Source organism: Pelodiscus sinensis, chromosome 32 (assembly GCF_052426305.1).
Source record: "Pelodiscus sinensis isolate ZL-2025 chromosome 32, ASM5242630v1, whole genome shotgun sequence".
Taxonomy (NCBI): domain Eukaryota; kingdom Metazoa; phylum Chordata; order Testudines; family Trionychidae; genus Pelodiscus; species Pelodiscus sinensis.
In genome coordinates this window covers 7,925,474-7,941,042 of record NC_143083.1, presented here as the reverse complement: position 1 = coordinate 7,941,042, position 15,569 = coordinate 7,925,474, and the positions used below count along the sequence as shown (strand labels likewise).

The following is a 15,569-nucleotide window of genomic DNA, read 5'->3' as shown; positions in this document are numbered from 1 at the left end:
GGGAAAGTTTGACGCCTATTCTCGATCCTTTCGACTCAGCCTTTCATTTCTTGGTGCTGATTAAGTACATCTGGTTCCTTCTATGGGTACTGAACTGGGTCAGCACTGGAACCAGCAAAGCCAGGAAACAATTTATAGAGATAGCGATTTAAAGAAAACACATTTGAAGGAAGGAAGCAAACAGACAAACAAGCAAATCTCTGAATGCACTGGAGGCTTGAGAAAGCCCCAGTAAGAAATTCGGTCTGAAGTAGAAACAGAGACTCCCCTTTCTTCTAGCTCCTGGGTGAGAGAGGGAAGGGGAGCTGACAATTAAAATGGGAAGACGAGGCTGGCCGCGCCGCTCCCACTTGTTAAGGGTTGTGAGCGATGGGAGCTGGCTTGCTCGCTCACACACTAACCGGAGCCATTTCTGAGCTAGTTCTGCTCACGGCTACTCCGAACGGCGGCCGAGGGATTTAGTAGAGATGAGAGGAGACAGAAAACACAAAGAACAGCTGCCACAGCCACTCATGCAGTGAAAAAACACCTCATTTAAAAGCAAAGATCTGTGAAAAGCCCAGGTTGAAATATTGCCGTCCAGGGCTAGTCGTCCCCAGGGCAACAGCGAAGGGAGACAATCCATTAAACTAAAACCAGCACATTTGGGTTATATATACTCCATCCTGGTGTCGTTAACACCCCCCGCTTCCCCCACATTCTCCCTCTCTTCAGCTCTGCCCAACCCCCAGCAGCCTGTCTCCCCAGGCTATGAAATCGCTTACGAACAATGAGGTGAGGCTGCTTTCCCTCAGACGGATGACAATGTTAGTTTTATTAATCACCATCTACCCCCCGGCTAACGAACCTCTTCCAGAGATCTCTCTCAAACCCCTCAGTGTGTCCCTCTCCTCTGCTCAGTTTCTGCTCCTGAACAGACCTTAGCCTCACAGGGGGAGGGAGAAAGCTGTCCTCACTGAACATGCTCAGCACCGAGGCCCGATGGAGCTCGCCCCTCTTGGATGGGGAGAGCTAACTTGTGCCCTGGCCCCAGGCCCGCCCACCCCTTAGCTGTCTAGGTCAGTGAGAGAGGTGGTGGTGGGGTCCATAAGTACCAAGAAACCCCCCTCCCCACAAAGTAGCCCAGCCACGCAATCCTCTCCCGTGAGGATGGTGCTGTGAACTCCCCATGGTTCCATACCCCAGTGCCTGCCATCTGTGGCTCCCTGACCGTCTTCCCCTCAGACAAGGCTGGGAAAGGAGAGACACCTACTAGACTGCAGGGTCTGCTCCCTGACCGCCGGGGTGTAGGCCCCCAGGCCCAGAGCCGAGCGGGCAGCCAGCCGGAAGACATACTCAGTGTTGGGCTTCAGACCGTCCACTGTGAACGAGGTCGTCGGATCAAAGGTCTTCAACACCTGGAAGGGGATGGGGGGAGGAAGCAAAAAATAAAAACACAGAGCAGAGACAATCACCGCCACCAAAAGCCCGTCCTATTCTCCACACCTCTCAGCCACTCCAGCTAAGGGGGGGTCCTGCCATTCTGCAGGGGAAAGAGGCACAACCATCAGTCCCCACTGCTGCCCCCCCCCAGCACTCACCATCTTGCCATGATCTCCTTCCCTGTAGTCGAGTTCGTACTTCACTATGATCTCCTGCCGGGGAGGGCTCCATGACAGTCGGATGCTGGTCTCCGTCTTGGCTTCTGCTTGGAAGTTCATCGGCTGCCCAGGAACTGCCATAGGCCAAGGAGAAATCCACAAGGCGGGGTTGGACAGAGCGGGGGAGAGAGAGACAGGGTCCAGGTTACTGGGCTATTTAGAAGACTCTGCCCCCTAGGATATATGGTCCTACTTTCCCATCACTCCTGCAGGAAGGCCTGTGTCAGTCCTTACAGGATCCCAGTGTCAGTCACTCTGCAGGGCCAGGGCAGGAAACCATCTACAGCTGCTGGACTCAAGATCAGTGTCCATCATGCCAGGCAGTGTGGGAGGCAGCCCCCTAATCCCTCGAGTGATTTTCTCGGCCTCTCCATGGCTTGGACAGTTCTGGTAACTCTAGCGTAGGGAGAGCGGATTTCCCTGCTGGCTTGCAGGAGTGCAGCGGGAATGAGGTTCCCGATTAGCAGGGGAGGGAGGGTGTGAGTATCTGACAGAGAATGGCACTTTGAGGAACTCAGCCCAAAGTGACGTCATGCCCTCTGTTTGTTCACAGAGCATTCTGGGAAATGACATGCAAAGGAGTACAGCCAGCATCTCACTTGGTTTCTAACACCTTCTGTCACGGGCCTGCTATAACAGGTAGTAGTAGACACAGACAAAATACGGCTCAGCCCTCCTGTAGTCCCTCTAACCAGGGGCTCTCAGCACGCTTTAGGGACACCACACCCTGGGAGGTGAGTATTAGTTAGCCTACATTAGAGGTGGGGAAACCGAGGCACTGTTTTACTGTGATGGGCTTAATGTTACATAGAGGGAGGCAAGGACACAACAGAGGACTTCTATCTCATAGCTGCCTCCTGTAACCACTAGATCACACTGTACCTGACAAGGGCTAGGAACAAAACCCGGGAATTCTGACTCTTGGGTTCTCTGCTCCACTCGCTGGACAGCACTTCCTCCCCAGATGTCTATTTCTGTTTAAGCTGAAGATGATCAGTAAAGAGGAGGAGCTCTGGAGAGAGCCCTGGGCCTGGTGTTATCACTGTACTGTGAGCCAGCTACAGCCGCTCAGTCTGTCTGTGTCTACAGGGGCCCAGAACTTACCTCCTTGCTGTGTTTTGACCTGAATGGGGTCAGAGAGAGGCCCATCTCCCACCGAAGTGAAGGCCAGGACCCGGACAGTGTATGTTTCGTCCTCCAGGAGGCTGCCCACTGTGGTCAGGAGGCTGTCATCCACATTGTGCTTCTGCCAGTTGCTCACCGGCTGGTCCGGCTCCATGGTGTAATACACCCTGTAGCCACGGATTTGCCCGTTGGGCTCCACCGGCTCCTCCCACTGGATGATCATGGTGGTGCTGCTCAGCATCCGTCCTTGGACGCTGCGGGGTGCGCTAGCAGGCGCCTGCTCCCCCGTGCGGGTCACCACGGACTCGCTGGGAGGCCCTTGCCCAATGGTGTTGACGGCAGACACCCAGATCTCATACTCTGAGTTGGGGCTGAGTCCTCCGATGCTGTAGCGTGTGGTGGTGATGTCCTCTTTGATTTGGTAAGGGCCATCCTGACTCTTGGACTTGTACTCGATGACGTAGTAAGACACAGGGTCAGGGTTCCCTGAGTCCCAGGTGATGGTGATGCTGGTTGCCGTGGTTTCTGTTACCACAGGCGTTCCAGGTGCCTTGGGCAGTGCTGAGGGTGGGGAAGAACAAACACTTTAGAACCATATGTTACAACGGTGTCTAATTGGCAAGTTAGGGCTCCAAGAGCTGGCAGCATGGTACAGATCCTGGTAGAGCAAGGCTGTTCAGTAAAATGCTGCTGAAATATTATGAACCTAGTCATGCTCTTTATTACCCTTCTTAAACTGCTCCATCAAAAGGAACCATTCAACGTAACATCTGGATCACTAACATAGAAGACTTCAACTGAACATCTACCAGCTCCCAATGTGCTTGGGAAAACGGGGTTCACACTGTTCCTCTAGATCACAGAAATATCTCTCTTTAACATCACTAGCTGTCCCTAGACCTGGACATCTCTGGCTCTCTCTGTGCCTACAGTACGCAGTCACTGGACAGCTCTCTCTAGAATTAGGCAGTTCTCTCGCAGTCTATAAAGCTGCAAATGAACAAGTTTGCTTGAGTTCCCCATCTCCAAACCCTCAAAATGTGCTCTCCAGACCAGTGATGGACAACCAAGACTAGTGAGTGGCCGCATGAGTGGCCCTCCTTCGTCTCAGTGGGCTGCAAGGTTGAAAGTGATGGGCAACCTGCAGCCCTTTGGAGTTCCACCTGTGGCCTGTGCATCCCCGCTCTGTCCTCCGCCCCCTTGCCTCTCACGCACTGGAGCCCCACACTTACCTACTCTCCCTGCACTTTTGGAGTGTGATGCAAGCTCTGTATCTGGGGCCTAGCCAAATACACGGTCTAGACCACCCCCTGAAGCATGTACTCCAAGCACATGCTGTAGAGTAGACCCAGACCCTTTCTAGTTCTGTCTCCCGATTCAACTTTCATGCCGGAACATACTGCAGCGACTTCCATACAGGAATAGAAAGACAAAGACAAAGACAAAAGGCAGAAGGTGCCAGCGGGACAATAGGCTCCATATCTGGGGAGGTGGAATATTTGGAGGCAGAAACAATGCATCCCAGCTATCAGCTTTTAGGGTTAATATTAGGAGACAGGAAAAGAATACGAGAGAAGAGAAAAGAAAAGTTTTAATTCAGCCCCAAGCTGCTTTCTGACAGAGACTCAATCTGCCCCCCATGCAAACAGCTCCGGTAGAATTTCCTGCAAGGATTCCCAGGGGTTCCTGTTCCTTGCTATTGTGACAGCACCTTTCCCACATGCTCTGGCCAAGTGGAATCTAGTTTCCATCCATCAAGCATGCCTTTCTCCCTCCCAAATTCTCTTAGGGACGGGGTTTGTGCTCAAAGCAGACATCAACTCGGCACGTCTCCTAACCAAAGGAGTCTGCTGCTCACGCTCCCCCAGCTGAAGAGGGAAGTCTTCAAGCCATACATCTGTGCTCCTCTTGGGAATCACAAGTTTCAAGCTGGGAGGTCCCATGTGCTGAGGCAACAGAGAAGGTCAAGATGAGGCTATGGTGCAAGGAAGTGCATGCCAGGGATGGGCAGGTATTCGAGGTCTTGTTCCAACACTGGAACAAGAGGGGGATGCAAGTCCCAGACCCTGGCTGCCCAAGACTCTCCACACACCAGTCCGACAGCCTCGTGACCCAGGATGGAAACCAACGTGCAGGTTTTGAATCTTGGTTTCCCTGATAACAACAACTGCTACAGCCAAGAAAGGCCCCAAGCCAGTGATCGAAAGTGGGTGAGACTAGCGGCTTCCAATCAGCTGGGGATTTCCTTGTACTACAGGTGCACTGAGGACTCGTGCACTAGCATGCCATCCTCATGTGCACACTCACAAACATCTGTGCACACATACATGCACATCAAGGCCCCTGCAAGCTCATGCACCCACATGTATATCTGTCCATAATCATATGCACTTATGCCCATATGATCGCGTGTAGTCATGGCCCCATATGCTCATACAATCGTGCTCTTCCCTGATCTCTCTCACACCGAACCATGTGCCCATGTGCATGAGCACGACCTCATACTCTCGGGTGGTCGCACAACTACATGCTCACATGCATTTGCACACTTCCACCCATAGCCACATGAGCACAGCACAACCACAAACCCACGTGCTCACCTGCATGGTCATGCAACCACACATTCACTCGTGCATGCTCACCTGCAGGATTGCTCGCACTTACACACATGTGCATGCTCATAGGCATGACCATGCACCCGCATGCTCACTCACTCTTGCACACATATGCACACTCACATGCATGGTCACGCCCCCCCCACATGCTCATTATCTTACATTTCACTATGATCTGTGCCACGGCCTCTATGACCCCCAGGCTAGACATGGCCACGCAGGTGTAGTTGGCTGAATCCTTGACGTCGGTGAGCTCCAGGACGTTACGGCCCACTGGCATGTCATCCTCGGGCGTCAGGTCTTCTGCCCCCTGCATCCACTTGACATACGGCATGGGCGAACCCACTGCCACGCAGGTAATGTTGACGTTACCTCCGGGCATGATCTCATGGCTGACTGGAAGGATGGAGAAGCGAGGTGCCACCCGACGAACTGTGGACGAGACGCACAGAGGTAACAAAAAAAAGAAAAGGAAAAAAAAGAAAAGAAAAGAAAAGAAAAGAAAAGGAAAACAAAAGAAAGAAAGAAAAAAGAAAGAAAGAAAAGGGGAGAAAAAGAAAAAAGAGCAGAAGATCATTTAAATATAAACGGGGCTCATCTTTTTTTCCCTTTATTAAAAAAAATAAAAAAATTCAAAAAACCAAAACCAAAAAAATTAAACTTCAAATAAATGTTACTTCACAAACAAGATATAGAATATAGACAAAAAGCGATATTTCATAGCAACAGGGTTCCATTGATCAAGATTAGACCCATCACAGCACAGATAAATACACAAAAATTTATTAGCAATTTCTCATCTTTACTTGACAAGTGCCGGCATTGCAGGCATTCAACAATCTTCTCCACAGCTGCTGGGGCCCTGGCTCCCCACCCCACACCCTCACAGCCTCTGCTTCCTGCCCTTTGTCAGTGGGATCTCATTCGCCTCTCCACCTCCTTCTCTCATGGAAATCTGGAACAAGCCTACCGGCATGTTTTAAACTGGTCCTCTCCAGAGTAGTGGATACATGCCAGGTGGAAAGGACCAATCTCACACCAGCGAGCTCTCATTTCTGGTCAGTGTTGAGGGGAACGGAGGAAGAGGGGGAGGGAGTGAGGAAGGGATGAGGAAGGCTTCCTCTCAGGGCTTTGCTCTTGTTGGAAAGGCCTGTTGGGTGGGGGGAGAATCCAAGGAGAAACCAAATAGGCGAAAGAGGTCTCCTGCCCCAATTCCAGAGAAGTCACCTGAGAGGTAAAAACAGAGGGGGGAGGCCCCAGAGCAGGCTAGAATTTAGGGTGTGTCTGTGCGTGAGAGAGAACCGTCCAGGAGGAAGGAGCCCTCCCACCCCCACCTGGAACGTGAGAGAGTGGGAAAGATGAGAAACCCTAATGAAATTTTTGTGGTTTTCGGGTATAGAAACCCTAACGAAGCCTCTTTAAGATCTGACACGGTTCCATCGATAGATGCAGCTCTCAGAGTCACAAACATCATGCAAAATAGGTTAAAAAAAGAGAGAGAGAAAGAGACAGACAAAGAAAGAGAAGAAAATGCAGAGAAGTATAACTGATGGGCCACTAGCAAATGCCCACATACTGAAAAGAGAGAGTGAGAGCGAGAAAAAGAGAGAGACAGAGACAGAGAGAGGAGGAGGAAGAGGAGAGTGGAGAGAGAGAGAGACGGGGAAGGGGAGGGGGAAACCGACTTTAATGCTGCATACTTTTTCTAGCTGATGTGACCCAATGTGGTGGCTCACATTGTCACATCTCAGCCCTGGCGGAATAATAAATAGAATAAGAATTAATAATAATAAGAAAAACAAGGTAATGAAACTTCAACGTTGAGAAAACAGTGACATGTTCTGTGCATCTCCTTAGCAGAGAAGTGGATGCAGTTTCCAGACCCTACACAGGAAGAACATGGACGCAGAGAAGAGGGCGCAGGTTCCGTGACTCCATTTTCTGAAATGACTGGGATGGACCGTTGGACGGTTTCCTCACATATCAAAAGTAGAAGGGACGAGAGAAAAGTTTGGTCATAAAAATCCAACCCAGAGACTAACTGTACCTGGCTGCCCAAGGTACAAGGGCACAAAATCCCTCCCTGCCCAAGGGCTGGTCCTAGGCATGTGAGATCTTCACCAGTTGTTACCAATCCACATGATTCTCCTCATTTCCATGAGCCCTCATCCGTCTCTGGATTAATCCCCCCTCATACATTCCACTGAGTCTGTGTATAATTGGGGGGGGGGAGGTTAATACCCCATAGAGTCCAGGTGGAAGAGCAGGATCACGGGCAGACAGCGGGTGACCCAGAAAGATATACTCTCTGTGGGGAAAGAGCTGAATGGGGCAGCTTCCCGTGCCAGGAGGGAGGACAAAGGCTGCACGTATAATTGTAGCAACAGGGGAAAGATCTGTGTGAGAATGCATCCTGCAGGCTTCAGAGATACCTATATAATACCCCACAGGTGCTGACTCCATGGGTGCTCTGGGTGTTCAGCACCCACTGGCAGTCAAACTCCCCCGCTACCCAGCACCCACACTGGCCAACTCCTCCCTCTCTTTCCCAGAAACTCCCACCTGCTGCAAACAGCTGTTTCACTGTTTTCAGAGTGCTCTGGGAGGGAGGGGAAGGAGCAGGGGAGAAGTGGGTATGGGGTGCCCTGGGGAGAGGAGGCAGGATAGAGGTTGGGGAGGGAGAGGGGAGGCTAAGCATCCCCCTCCTCCAACTAGAGGGGAAGTCTGTGTCTATGTAATACCTGCATGCACTCAGCGAGGAAGGATGCTCACGGTCACCGTGAGTTGGAGAGACAAGGCCTGCCATGGGGAAGGATGGAGTTTTAATTAGCACTGGGTGAAATGTTACCACTGAAATTCTCCTCCCTTTGCAAAAATCCATCACTAAAGAAGACCAGATGCTTGAATTTTTTGATTCAAAATGGACATTTGGTTCTGACATTTCCTAACATTTTATTTGAAAAAATATTTTAAATGCTCGTCATTGAAACAAAACATTTAATCTCTGGACCAACAAAATGGTTTGTTCCACTCAAAATAATTCTCCCCTTCTCTGATTTTCAGGAATTGCCAATGAACCAAAACATCCATCACTCCCACAGCTCTCTTTTTAATGCACAACCCACGGAGGGGCTGGAAATTCACACTTTCCTGCACAGGGGCGAGGGATGCATGGTTAGAGCCCCATGCTAGCTGCTTAGCTTTTTCTCTCCATATCTGACATAGCTTTCCCCACCCAGCCCAGACGCCTGCCCTGCTCCTGATTTGCTCATTTGCTTGGAGAAGGGAGAAGACTGTGAACCATTCAGTAGATGATCATGAGGTGCTGCATCCCAGATCATTCAGAGCAGGAAAAACCACAGAGCATTAGTATAACACCACTGGCTACTCTTGGCCTATAAGTCAACTAAGGAGTGTGTCCCTCTCCCAGATCCCTGTTACCAACAGGCTGAAAGCTGCTTCCCTGCAATGGAGGATCGATGGAAAAATTAGCCCTGCCTCCTTCCCCACCTCCCCATCTCCAGGGGCGATCTCCCCACTTTGCTACCAGAGAGGGCAGAGCTACTTCTGTGTGGTCATCCAGAGACGGCAGCAGCTCTCCTGGGACAGGGACTGGGGCGGGGGGGGGGGGGGGGGGGCGGACAGAAGGAGAGTCAGGGATTTCAGGCAATGAAGAGCATGGAGACTCAGCACTAGGGAGGTCCCATAGTAGAGGAGCATGAATGCGTCCCCACCTTGACATGAGCTAGGGAGAGGTACGGGGCAGCGAGGGGTTTGACAGGACCTACTGGGTTCAGGACAGCGGGAAGGCGTCTCTACACCTGGGACCCGGCTGAGGAGAAGCACCTAGACACCAGCAGTGACAGAGGGACAGTGGTAAAGCACACTTGGCCACTGGCATGGGCTGCAGCAAAGAGGCAGGAGGCTCCCCACGCAGGCAAGTTCTTAGCCCTAGTAAGAAGAGCGGGAGGTGTCCCAGCTGCTGCTCCCATTCTTCCTTCCACTGCCTTCTCCACGGGGATCCAGTCTGACTGGGTCGCTCGGCCTTGGCAAGCGCAGGAAGTCCTGCTTCTTCAGAGGTGGTGGCATTTCAGAAAATGGAGCCACACGAAGACTGCGCCAGTCACATCTGAGACAAGATGGAGAATACTTGAAAAGAAACAAGTGGGGTCACATGCAGACAGATCAGAGGGGGTGGGAATGAGCCTTCCAACGAGGGGCTGATATGTAACTTCCTGGGGGAGGTGGGGGTGGGGAAGTTTGAGGAGAAATGGGGAGACACACTGACGGACAAGAGCCAGTCAGCAAACAGCATTGACAGCAACAAACAAGGGCAAGTGGGATGCAAACACCGAGTTGTCATGGAAACAGAACAAGACAGTCAAATTCAAACTGAGGTTAATTAAAAAAGAAAAAGAAAAAGAACAAATCAGAATTTCTTAACCGTAAAGCATCGTTCAATGGGGGCGAAGTGCTGCGAATCGGAGTCTGAAGGGAACAAACCAGCATTGCCTGCCTGTGTCTGCTGGGGATGGAGGATGGGGAATAAGGCCCACTCGCAAAACACAAGCTGAGGGCTGCTCGGCCAATGCACCGCGTTGCAACACCCCAAACTAACCCTGGGGTGCCCTCGGTGCAGCATTGCCTGTTACCTGCTTCAATGTCAGTTAGCATACATAGTGAGCGGGAAGCAAACGGCAGGTCCTGATGCCAGACTGAGCTCCTGAAATCCTGGGAAGGGGATACTTGGAACATGGTTCACCACATAGCATGCAAGGACCCAAAGGGCTGGTAAGGTGCAGCATCTCTGTGGGCAGTATCCTGGTTTAAAGAAGTTTCCTACACACGCACGCATGCACACAAGCTAGGGAAATGACTGCTGCTCCTGCATTAGCACAGGAGACATGCAGAGAAGGCATGAATACAGGCCAGGCGCGGCTCAGGGCAGTGACAATCGCACTCACTCTAACAGGAAACATCCAAAAGACCCTCCACTGGAGAGCTGATAAGGGCCTGGGTTGCAAGTGAGCCAGACTGGAAGCCCTGACTGCTATTTATTTTAATAGCTGTATCACTCCTATTTGACTGGTGACATGAGCTTTCGCGAGCTGAGATGTTCCGGGTCAGTGTTTAGGTCAGAACCTTGGGGCGAGGAGGTTCAAGCAGCCGGGAGAGACTGAGCAGAGAGTGCTGGCTGCTCATGCCCAGATTAAGTTTCATAAGCAGCAGCCAGAAAAGCAAAATCAAATGCAACCCGGGGAGCTCCTGACAAGGTTATCGGAGACCACTCAAAGGACTGGGAGTAAACCCCAGGAAGTGTGGAAGGGTAGTTGGGAGTTCTGCTTCTAGAAACAATTCATTCAGGGTTGCAACAAACTTCCTGTAACTCCTACCTCCCTTCTTCCCCTGAGCTGAGCCGCCTTCAGGATTCTCATTCAGTTCCGGTCCCCTAGCACCTCTCCTTTACTTACGCTACACTGATGACATTTCCATCATATAGGCCCAAGGGGAGGAGATCTTTGAAGAATTCCACAGGGATTTCAACAACTTCCACCCCATTATCGACCTCAGCCTGGACCAGTCCACACAAGGGGCCGGCTTCCTGGACACTACAGTACAAAGAAATGATGGTCACAACCAGTGTTCCCTTTAAGCTGTGGGGCGGCACAGCTTCACAGGTGATTAATCAGCCCCTCCCAGTCAGAGGCTCAGGGCTCCAGAGCTGACTGGTCACAACACAATCCTATACCAGAAATCTACTGACTGCTATTCTTCCCTGCATGCCTCTAGCTTCCATCCAGGACACAGCACACGATCCATGGTCTACAGCCAAGCTCTAAGATACAACCAGATCTGCTCCAATTCCACAGAGACAAACACCTACAAGATCTCTATCAAGCATTCTTAAAACTTGAATACCTACCTGGGGAAATGAGAAAACAGATTGACAGGGCCAGACATGTACCCACAAGTACCTACCCAGGCCCAACAAGGAAAATTACAAAATATCACGGGTCATCACCCAGCGCATCATTGACAATATACAATCTATTCTGGAAAACGATCCCTCACTCTCACAGACCTTGGGAGACACGCCAGTCCTCATCTACAGCCAGCTCCCCAATCTGAAGCAAATACCAGCAGTCACACACCACGCGACAGAAACACTCAACCAGGAATTTACCCTGCAGAAAACCCAGTTGCCAACTCTGTCCACATAGCTATACAAGTGACACCCTCACAGGACCTAACCACATAAGCCACAACATCATACACCTGCACATTTACTAATGTGATATATGCCATCAAGTGCCTGAAATGGCCCTCTGCCATGCATACTGGTCAAACCACACAGGCTCTACGCCCAAGGATAAATGGACAAATATCAGACATCAGGAATGGTAACACACATAAGCCTGTAGGGGAACATTTTAACCTTAAAATTATTTTAACATTCAATAACATATTTAAAAGTAGCCATCCTTCAGCAAAATAATTTTATCACCTGATTATAGACGGAGACAGCTGAACTGGAGTTCAATTACAAGTTCAACACTATCAATTTAGGGCTGAATAAAGATTTTAACTAGTTAACACACTACAAAGGCAATTTCCCCACATTTGATATTCACATCTCCATACAAAACACTGTGAATGAGGCACACCCTCCCTGACTTAATTAGCTTCATTAACACTGGTCCTACAATTGGCAGGTAATTTCTTTTGCTGTTATATATACCCCAAATTTTGTAAATGCCACATCAACTCATCTGATGAAGTGGGTTTTATACACAGAAGCTCATGATCCCATATATTCATTAGTCTCTAAGGGTATGTCTACACTTGCCCCCTAGTTCGAACTAGGGAGGCAAATGAAGCATACTGAAGTTGCAAATCAAGCGCAGGATTTAAATATCCTGTGCTTGATTAACATAATCGCGGCTGGTCACCATTTTAAAATGCCGGTCGCCTGATTTAACTTGCCGCGTATAGACGTGGTAGTCCAATTTAAAACCCTTCCCTCGAATTAACTATTACTCCTCATTGCACGAGGAGTAACAGTTAATTTGAGGGAAAGGTTTCCGATCGAACTACCGTGTCTATACGCGGCATGTTAAATCGGGCGACCGGCATTTTAAAAGTGACCGGCCGCGATTATGCTAATCAAGCACAGGATATTTAAATCCTGCTCTTGATTTGCAGCTTCGGCATGCTTCATTTGCCTCCCTAGTTCGAACTAGGGGGCAAGTGTAGACACACTCTATGGTGCCATAGGACTACTTGTATTTACATTCTGGGACAGTTATTTTTCAGCACAAAAACACAACAATCTCCTTGCCCTGCTATAGTATTTCTCATTCAAGAATCTCATTGAGCTTTTCAGATATTTGTATTATTTATTATCCCCCTTGCACTGATGGGGAAACTAAAGCACAGAGAAGTGATGTGCCCATGGTCAATGAGTCATTGTCAGGGCCCAAAACAGAACAGAGGAGTCCCTGCTTTCACCACTAGACAGAACTGAAATACCCTCTACAGATTTTCAGCATGTTCCCCAAAGGGCCCTGGACTGCAGCCTCTAAAGCCCCTTTCTTAACCCAGTTCTGTGGCTGGGTCCGGAGAAGGGTGCCACTCACTCTATACGCAACAGCTCTGAGCCCCTCAAACGTTTGCCAGTTTTATGCAAAAATGGGCCTGATCGAAGACTCAGGATCCAGTCCCTCCTTGTACTTTTGGGACTTCTGCATTGGATATCTTCTTCGCCACAATTTTACACAGACACACATACACACAACTCTCTTGGAAGCACTTTTTAAATAGGGGTACTGCTCATCAAGACAAGCTCACTATTTACAAGGTGACACGTAGGAAGACCCATGACGTTAGGTTGGCTGGAAGTAGTCAAGTGTCTTGTTGACACAAGCAAATAGCTATGCCCTGAGTTAAACTCTATTTAACATCAAATTCATTAAAAACAGAACACATTAAAGAAGGGTTGTGGTTATTAACTTCCAATGGGCCAGGAAAAGTTCATTGGTTTTACTGCTGCTTCCTCCAAATGTAGATAAGTTAACATAGATTGTGTTCTGCGAGTGGCATTTTCAATAAGTCATGACAAACGAGATGATATTAATTAACATTGTCAAGTTTTTTTTTCTCCCCGGTTAGAAAGCAAGCCAGAAGATCCATGTGACGAGGGACACAGATGTTCTAAGGGGCAGATTTACAGACCTGCTCGGAAGAGACACTGGAAGATCCAGGTTTTGGTTTGCAACACCAGAATCCGTCCTTACAAGGTGTTCCCAGGACACGGCTGGTGAGAGAAATCTGAGGACCGATCAATCAGTTTGTGCTGACTCCACTTTCTAACCCCCTTCTGGATTAGCTCAGGAAAAAAAGATATTGGAATGGGGGAAAGGGAAGGGATGCTAGACAAGAACCCGTCACTTCAAACCCCGATTCACATTAAACCAAGTAAAAAAAAAGAAAGAAAATAAATAAATAAATAAAAGAAAGAGAAATTAAGACTTGAAGGAATAAAAGTGAAGTGACTGGTTGAAACAAAACCAAATGGTGTTAACGTTTTGACACTCAGCAAGCTGCTGCTCTGAATGAGGTGAGAAGGCGGACATTATCGGCCATTTTGGCGAGACAGGAGTCATTCTGTCTTACTCCAAAATGAGAACAGGGGTAGGGGAAAGGGTGCCAAAATAATGTGCAGCCTCTACATTATTAGTGAAGTTTAGATTACACCTGTCCTCCCCTCCCAAAAGGTAGCCTTCTCTCTGCCCCCTCTGTTCTCCAGACAGCCGCCTCTCCCTCTTCCTTCCCATTCCCTTGTTTCCCATTCCAATTGCAGTTCACTCCACTGGGGCAAGACACTGTTCAGATATCCCACCTCCGTCCTTCCAGAGGACAAGAAGGTTTTCCTCCTCCTGCCCAGCTCCTTCCTAATTTCATTAATCCTATAAAGATAAAAATCAGGCCAAGGTCTGGATTTGGTCTGGAGGAAATTTTGCAGTCAGTACTTTCCCCATCATTATTATTTTGTCATTTAAACGTATCAGTTGAGCGACAGGCTGGCTGAACATCTCTGGTCTTTTATTTTTATTTTTTTTTGCTTTTACATGAGTGAATACAAAATAATCAAAGCCCAATTGATTTCCAAGCAGCTTCATTGTAGCTGCTGTAATATTAGACACAGGCTTTTTAAAAAAAAAAATTTGACAAGGTGTAATCTAATTTTTTCCCCTAAAACAAAGAGAACAGCAATGCAAAAGGTGTAAGAGACACAGGCAGGCAGAGATTTCGAGATCAGTACAGCACAGTGTTCCTGCAAAGTGCCCTTTATAGATACACATATTTTTTTTGTTTCCAGTTGCTTTTCCTGGTGAGAAATCCTTCTGCAGAAACACAGCAAAGTTGTTTGCTTTGTGTATACATATATTTAAACTCTTGAATTTCAGAGCGAAGGACACCCCAACTTGTACAGGGTGTCCCCTTTGCTTGGAGTGACTTTCTTTAAAAGTGCTATGATGACACTTTTGGGTGGGGGAGGGGGTGCTTTGAAATGCTTTATGGTCCCCCCTCCTCCGAATTCCCGAACATGTTGTGGAAAATGGACTTACGGGGGATCTAGAATGAGTTGGCAGGGATCAAGAATGGTATTATATCCCCCAACCTTTGCTGCATTCTAAAACATATTAACACTATTCTGGACTGGTATTAAGGCCCTCTCCCACCTTCACCCCCCATCCCAGGGTTTGAGAACAGGTGAGCATCTTGCAATGGAATGATACTCCCCTGCCTGTCTCTGCATTCTAGAATGGTCCTGCAATTCCTTCTCTTTGGCCTCTATCAGGAATTGGAAGTGCACGGATTTCGCCACAGGACATCATTCCACATGCCTGTTGAGGCACATCTGGAGCAACAGCCTGCTTTGGATTAACAGTCCTGAGTGACCCAAATCTGCCTGGCTCTCTAGGGTAAGGCACTGGGGTTCCGATCTTCAGAAGTATTTAGTTGCTTAACTCCCACAGATTTCAATCAGAGTCAGGGCCTAAATAACTGAGGATCTGGGCGTGAGATTGTTTTTGGAATTACACATTTTTAATTCATGTGTTGAATTTTATTTGCTGAGTTCACTGAAACATTAGATCATGGGTTCCCAAACTGGGGGTGGGGGATG

General features: G+C 49.0%; 1 protein-coding gene across 16 annotated transcripts in view; it reads right to left on the bottom strand.

The window, feature by feature from the left end:
• PTPRS (protein tyrosine phosphatase receptor type S) overlaps nt 1-15,569 on the bottom strand; it is a 276,924-nt gene that overhangs the window by 61,150 nt on the left and 200,205 nt on the right. For all 16 annotated transcript variants that reach the window (XM_075903067.2, XM_075903072.2, XM_075903074.2 and 13 more), the window contains 4 exons: nt 5,543-5,812; nt 2,745-3,326; nt 1,581-1,714; nt 1,253-1,397 (listed from right to left, as the gene is read on the bottom strand). In XM_075903067.2, coding sequence (XP_075759182.2) covers nt 1,253-1,397; nt 1,581-1,714; nt 2,745-3,326; nt 5,543-5,812 — 1,131 coding nt within the window. The remainder of the gene's footprint in view (nt 1-1,252; nt 1,398-1,580; nt 1,715-2,744; nt 3,327-5,542; nt 5,813-15,569) is intronic.